Source organism: Haemaphysalis longicornis, unplaced genomic scaffold, assembly GCF_048455015.1.
Source record: "Haemaphysalis longicornis isolate Haplotype H1 unplaced genomic scaffold, Haemaphysalis longicornis Haplotype H1 scaffold_2, whole genome shotgun sequence".
In the NCBI taxonomy this organism is placed as follows: Eukaryota; Metazoa; Arthropoda; class Arachnida; order Ixodida; family Ixodidae; genus Haemaphysalis; species Haemaphysalis longicornis.
This window is the reverse complement of record NW_027526295.1, coordinates 150,469,318-150,475,984: the sequence shown is the minus strand read 5'-3', so window position 1 is coordinate 150,475,984 and position 6,667 is coordinate 150,469,318. Positions and strand designations below refer to the sequence as shown.

General features: G+C 49.3%; 1 protein-coding gene across 2 annotated transcripts in view; it reads left to right on the top strand.

Moving 5' to 3' along the window:
- The window catches only part of LOC144169307 (BTB/POZ domain-containing protein 6-like), a 24,650-nt gene extending 20,400 nt beyond the window's left edge, over window positions 1–4,250 (top strand). The window contains exons 4-5 of one of the 2 annotated variants that reach the window (XM_077698394.1): window positions 717–1,025; window positions 3,104–4,250. In XM_077698394.1, the coding sequence (XP_077554520.1) occupies window positions 717–1,025; window positions 3,104–3,401 (607 nt within the window). In that variant the 3' untranslated portion in view covers window positions 3,402–4,250. The remainder of the gene's footprint in view (window positions 1–716; window positions 1,026–3,103) is intronic. The other variant, XM_077698393.1, reaches the window with a different exon arrangement.
- The last annotated feature ends 2,417 nt before the right edge of the window (window positions 4,251–6,667 follow it).

Genomic DNA, 6,667 nt, shown 5'->3' with positions numbered 1-6,667 from the left:
CATTTATTGACTAAGTTAGGAAACGATTTGAATTGAACTTAGGTCCCTCGCGTTATGAAGCCGGCATCCATCCGATGTCGCCATTCGGACACAGCATTCATGTGAAAGGCGTTGGAGGTGACGCTTGCGATGCGTCGTTGCCACGGACGCCGCCGTTTCTAGGCCGATGTCAATACAACCACAAACGATGTCAATACAACCACGACCCCTTCTCGCTTGTGCGGGAGCTGTGGCGAATGTCGTCTGCTGCCCCTACTGGACTGCTTAGGGACTTGGCCGCTAGGGGATTGCGCATGCGCAGTGGGGTTGTGAAAGAGGCGGATTGCCGAGAACTATAGCGTGACAGGCACGAAGAGGGGTGGGTCTTTATCTTATTGTGACTAGTATGGTTTTCTTTTAAGATCGGGCCAAGCTCAGCGAATGGGTTGGGTGGGGTTTGGTTTGGGTTTATCAGCGGTTTGGTTGGAGTGGATTGAGTATGGGTTTGGGTTTGGTTAAGGGTTAGTTCGGGGTTTGTAGCTTGGCTTGGTATATTACCGACTGGTGACAATCTTCGCGCGCACTCGTATATTTTTTAAAGGAGGCGTTGGTTATTTTTTGTATTTGAATCGTCCTCAAATTCTCTCTCTCTCTCTCTCTCTCTCTCTCTCTCTCTCTCTCTCTCTCTCTCTCTCTCTTCCGTGCTGACCTTTTAAACGTGTTTTTTCTTGATGCAGGTATCTTTACTCGGGAAAAGCTTACCTGAAAGATATCGAAGGGGCTCTACACTGCAGGGCAGCGGCAAGGAAGTACCTCGTCACCCAGTTGGTGCAGGGATGCACCGATTACATCAACAAGAAACTCAACGCCTCGAACATATGCTCTTACCTGAACTACTACGCTAGAACGAGAGAGCCGGACATGGACGTCGACGTTGTTAATCGGGTGCTGACATCGTCGGAGCAAGAAGCCCAGAAGGTGCTTTCTTCCGAAGAGCTTGTGCTGGCGGAGGAATACACAGTGGACTACATTCTCGAAAATATTAAGTGAGTCAGAAAAAAGCAATAGCTTTCCTGCATGCAATTTGTGATTTTTTTTTGTTCACGGGTCATTGGACTAAGCAGTTATACGTTCATTTGAGAAGCAAAACAAGGAGCTAAACGAATCGCAAGGAACCTATTTCGTAATATTTTTTTCTTGTAAGTGCAGCAAAAAAATTGGTCCGCGGTTTTGCCGCTCCAAACAGTGCGAAAGCAGCGCGTATTCTTCCTTATAAAATGGGCCGCATACCTGCTAGCTTCGCAGCAAACGTCGCCGAAGGACGACAGCCGCCCCTGCCACGTAACTTCATCTCCTTTCTCCCCCTTCCGCTCCCCTGCTCATATCCTCCTCTCTTCCTCCTCTCTTGATGAATGCAATGAAGGTTTGTTCAATTTGATTCAATTTTCCCGCGTTCACGCTGCTCGTGCGCCATTCGTTGGAACAGCGCTCTTTTTATCTTCCTTCTCTTAAACACCCTTTTTAATTAACGCAGTATCTTTTTTTCATTTGCTATCGTAAGCACAATTCAATGTGTACTCATAATTGTACGCGTACCTCTTGTACGCTTACTTCTTTTGTGCCTCTTCTACGGGTTGTGAAATTGAGTGTGCAGCTAGTGCTGCAGGTAGAAATAGAGTAGGTTGCAAAATTTGACGAATCCAAAGCACGGGGAGGAATCGTCGTGAAGCGAAGTTTCAATGCGATGCCGTTCCGAATTCGTCCCCCGCAAGCTGCTTTTAAATGTATACCTCTGCGCCGACAAACAAAATGCTTGTTGTTGTTTCATGATTCAAAAGGCAACGAGAAGGGAACGATGCACCGGGGATATTATTGCGTCCGGTAATGGGTACACCTGCATACAACGCAGGGCCGTGGGGTTATATATGGAGGAGGGAACAGGCTAGACGAGGAAAGAGTGTATAGGGGAGGTAGAAAGTCTGTAAGGACACCGTATAGCTAGAGTCATCACTTGCAGACAGGAGAGCGCAGCTCACACACCGAAGCAAAGAACATCTGAGCCACACTCTGGCCAGCCCAAAACGTACAAGGGTGTTACCCCACAGCACTCCGCGCCCCAGATTTCAGTATGTCACAGTACGGCCGCCGGATCAGCACTGTCGTATCCTGGGAGCTCGTGAAGAGGTGGTAGAAAGTCTCCCGGCAGATCATCAAACGAGACGCGCTGCTGTCGCAAGGCTACGGTCATTGAGACGTTGTTTGCTTCGGCCGGAGACCGAAGCATGGTCGGTGGCGCTTCCGTCGGCGCCGCGAAAGAGGCGATTGCTTGACCTTGGCTGAGCTTCAAGGTCAGAGGGACGCTACCGTGTGTTTCCTGGGTTCGTACCCGGAGTAGTAGTAATCTTGGCTTAATGGAGGATGGAATGGGAGAGGCGGCGACGAAATGCCTATACTGGTGGATCGGTAAAGGAGCGTCGGGCAGCCAGCGCCGCTGCTAAAGCAAGCAAACGTGACTACTGTGGCCGTCACAACGCAAAGCACGGTTGTCACGGTGTGTTACGTTGAGGGCCTCGCATGAAGGCGGGCGCGTTGGAACAAGCCAAGTGTTCGCGAAAGAGAGCGAATGGGTGCTCATGCATTCTTGACGATCCACCAATAAATCTCTCATATTTTTTACGCGTGACCGCATAACCCACTCTTGGAAGATCCGCGTCACGGTGCATGAGCCCTGTCAATCAAAGGCGCGACATGCAGATGAAGGCAAGCTCAGGAATTCACGAACACCACGTTTTTGTCATCGTATCTGTTTTCGCTCTTGCTCCTATTACAGCGCATTTGTTTAAATCGCTGTGGCATCCGCTGAAAAATTCCCTCGTTCGCTCCTACATTTATATCCCAAGGGCATAGTGGAAATTACATTTGAGATTAATGTTCTCCCCATACTGAGCCTTCCAGCTACCGCACCCAGAACCAGCGATTAAAACGCCGGCATTAACTGAAAGGAGGCTTACACTGAACCTTTCCTGCCTCTTATTGTATACGGCTAGTTCCAGTGGCTTAGACCCTTCATTGACCCAAGCAACCCTGGTCATGCCTCGCACGCTATTTTTCTGTCGCATCCCAGACGCGTGGACGAGATCCGGGTGGCCGAAGCCCTCATGCGCTGGGCCCAAGAGCAGTGTGTCAAGAGCCTCGGCTGCGAGAAGCCGCTGGAAGTGAAGGAGCTGATGCGCTCTTTCTTCTCAAAGCTGCGCTTTCTCACCATGACCACCGAGGACCTCATTTCGGGCCCCGCTGCCTGGGGCATCATGGACGCCGAGGAGTGCCTCTGCGTCCTCCGAAACATCGTGAAGAGGGGCTCCCAGCCGCTGCCAGACGGATTTTGCGACGTTGTTTGCAGCCGTTTTAGTGCTGTTCATTAGCGACTAACTTGCAGTAATGTGTACGAGAATATGTCGTCAAATCGAAAGCTGCCCGATATTACCGTGATCGTGCAAGTTCCGGTGCCGCTGCTGCGCGCTCCTGCACATACATTGGGGAAATCACGCGGGAACATTGTACAAAGTGTACATTATCTGCCATAGTGTATCCTTATAAAACTAACCAGCGAAGTCACCGCAGTTGCCCCTGCATTGTCCCCTAAGCTTTTACTCAGTAGATTTCGCTACATTAAGTCGGATAAAGTATCGCTCAAATCCTTCAAAAAGAAAACGCGGTGAAAGATTTGCTGGCGTCTAAAAGAAATTCCCGAGTAATTGTTCACGTCGAGGTCCTTACTGTGTTCCATTCAACAGGAGAACGATACGGACAAGATAGTTTAGTAAGTAGTACCGCAAGTTTGAAAGAGTTCTTGAGTCTGGTTGAAAGCAAACTTCGTACAATGTAGCGATAAATCGTCATATTCATCAATAGCGGAATCGAGACATAACCGCATAATTTTTTACTATGTAAGTGTCAATCACTGAAAAACTTCGCCCTTTAGATTATATGCACAGTTAGTAAGCCAAACATGTCTTATCCCGGCTTACGCGCTTTCTGTTTATATTGTAAGTTCCCTTTATGCGTGCTTTGTAGTTTGCTGAATGTTAAATAAGTAATATACAATGGTACCTATCATGTGTACTAACTAGTTCACTGCTTGGGTATATACCATTTTGTTCTGAAATTGTGACATGTTTTGTGTATGTGCCTTTCCTGCAAGAATCCTATAAGGAATTGGCAGTATGTTTAAACACGTAAATAAATGTGTGGCCCAATACGCTTGCGTTTTTCGCCGAAGATGCCTATTGACTTTTTCATTTCGCCCCGTGTTGTTGCCACGCGGCATATGCACCAACTGACTTGCGGCTAACAACGGTATTTAAATGGTTCTAGTGCAAGGCGCTGTCATAGTTCGGATGACCACAGCTAGTAGGAAGCCGCGATAGAGTCGAGAGTACTCGCGACTATGCACGTTTAAGAGAAAAACAGCGCTTTGCTACGCCTGGACGATGCAAGCGGTCAAGTCCGTCAGGAAGTGGGCAGCCAACAGCCGCCACAAGCGTCGCCGTGCGACTACGGTCCGAGCAGGGCCTCTGCAGGGGGAGTTCGGCTCTTATGAGGTCGGGCACCACCTAAGCACTTCCCCTTTCCCGAAGGTCCCCCGCTAGCACACTTTCATCCCTCTTATACCGTATTTAAAGGGGCTCCAAATAGGCTCCCGAAAATCGCCATTTCAATCGCGCAATCGCTCGAGTTCCCTTTAAGACGACGTATACCAAATATTGCACCTCAGCGTAAAGCAGGGGCCGCACAAACACGTAAAAAAGATCTTCCTTCATTTCCTTGTTTACTTATACCGATCACCGACGCCATACTGCCGCGCTCTGACGTGCGGCAGAATGTCCTGACGCATCCTCTGTGACGCACGAAGCACTGAACAGTACGGCGCCGTCTTTTGCGGCAGGACGCGTTCTTTGGCTAGTACTCCAGCGATTGCGCACGTATAATCGCAACCTTTGTAACCCTGTTTAGGGCTCCTAAGACCCTCCATCATGTTCACGGTCATTTTTTTTATGTAGCGCCATCCTTTGAAGAGTGCCGCAGTTCCGCTTGCGTCGGATTCGGAAACCCTGTTCCCTTTAGGCTCCTGCGTTCGGCAAGAACGGTCAGAACAGTCACGGATGGTACAAGCGTGCACCATTATACGCGCTTTTCGAATGCTCTTTGGCTATCCACGCCGACTTTGTTGTCTGCAAAATAACCATTCGTGTATCACCGCGCGGCGATGATGCGGTTGTTGCAGCAAGTTCGTGGTGGCCGCTGAGAATTCACCGTCAAAAATATCATGGCGGCACTTCCCCTTCGGTAGCTCGAAGAAAACTATAGGAAAAGAATGAAACCCCTCGATCGTATACGTTCTATCCGCTGATTGGGTATGCGCCGCTAATATAGGAACAACAACAAAAATGTTCACTACACGGCGGACGAAAGCACTATGGGAGGCGCTTAGACATAGCTTGTGTAGCAAAGTAAAAACACAGCTCCATCCAGTGCGTGCACCAACGGGCCGCGATAGCGCGGTGGCGGAGACAACGACACATGGCCGCACATCCGCTTCCATAGCTCCGAGAAAAGGAACGGGGGAGGGCGTGGGTGGCGGACGAGAGTTCTTGTGGCGTGCTTTTTAAACTGGCCATCGAATGCGTGCATTGCGACAACCGAAGGAAAGACGACCAATAGCCGCTACACCGCTGTCAGCGGTCGAAGAACGCCAAGGTTACGAAACAGGTAAAATCTTTTGAGGAAGTTTTGAAGTTAATTTCGGGCTGAGGTACTTTGCGACCCTCTAATCTAAGTACTGGTTGTGTTGGCTGATTTCGTTTTGAAAGCATTTAAGATTTCGAAAGAAAGTTGAAAAAGGTTTTGCAGGGCCCCTTAAAATCTGGATTGCCGCTTGCGGTGTTGCAATATGAAACTGATTTACACATCTTTACCCGGTACATTGGGCGAATATATCTACCTAGTCGAAGTTGTGGCCCCGGATCCCAACCATGAGGCAGATATATATACAGTTGAACACGGATATATCGAATTATTGTCTATATCGAACAGTGCAAACATCCCCTTGAAAATCCCATGCAAAAGTATAGGACTGTTGTGCGCGTGTATCGAACTCCTGATCACGGGCAAATTCGATATATCGAATTCCGCGCCGAAGGTGCCCCTGAAAGTTTGCTTCCTCTGATGGGGTGGAGTTGGTGATAATGTTGACTCATCGCAGGAGCTGCCCGGCTTGGTGAGACAGAGGCGGCGTCCGCGGCATTATGTCGCTTCGATGGCCTTCAACAACTGTTTTCACGCTAACACGAGGGGCAGCTCCATGATAGCTAAAACGCGGATAGTGGTTGGGGCGAAAGGACATAAAGGAATAAAAGAAATTGACCGGAGGCACTCTTTTTCTGTGATTGAGCTGTTTGGTGGCTCGTGCAGGGAGGGGGACCGATGCGGCGTTGTATGTTTGTTTTGTCCAAGGCATTCATTTCGGAGCAACGAAGGCGGGAATTCGTCGGGCGCAGGCTGCTGAAAAGATGTTGGTTGAAAAGGCGTTCGGAATTCCTCGCAGTAGTTTTGAGGGCGATGCACGCATCAACGTTGACGTAAAGGCGAATGCAGCACAACCCGCCCCGGCTATTCAGGAGCGTGTCGG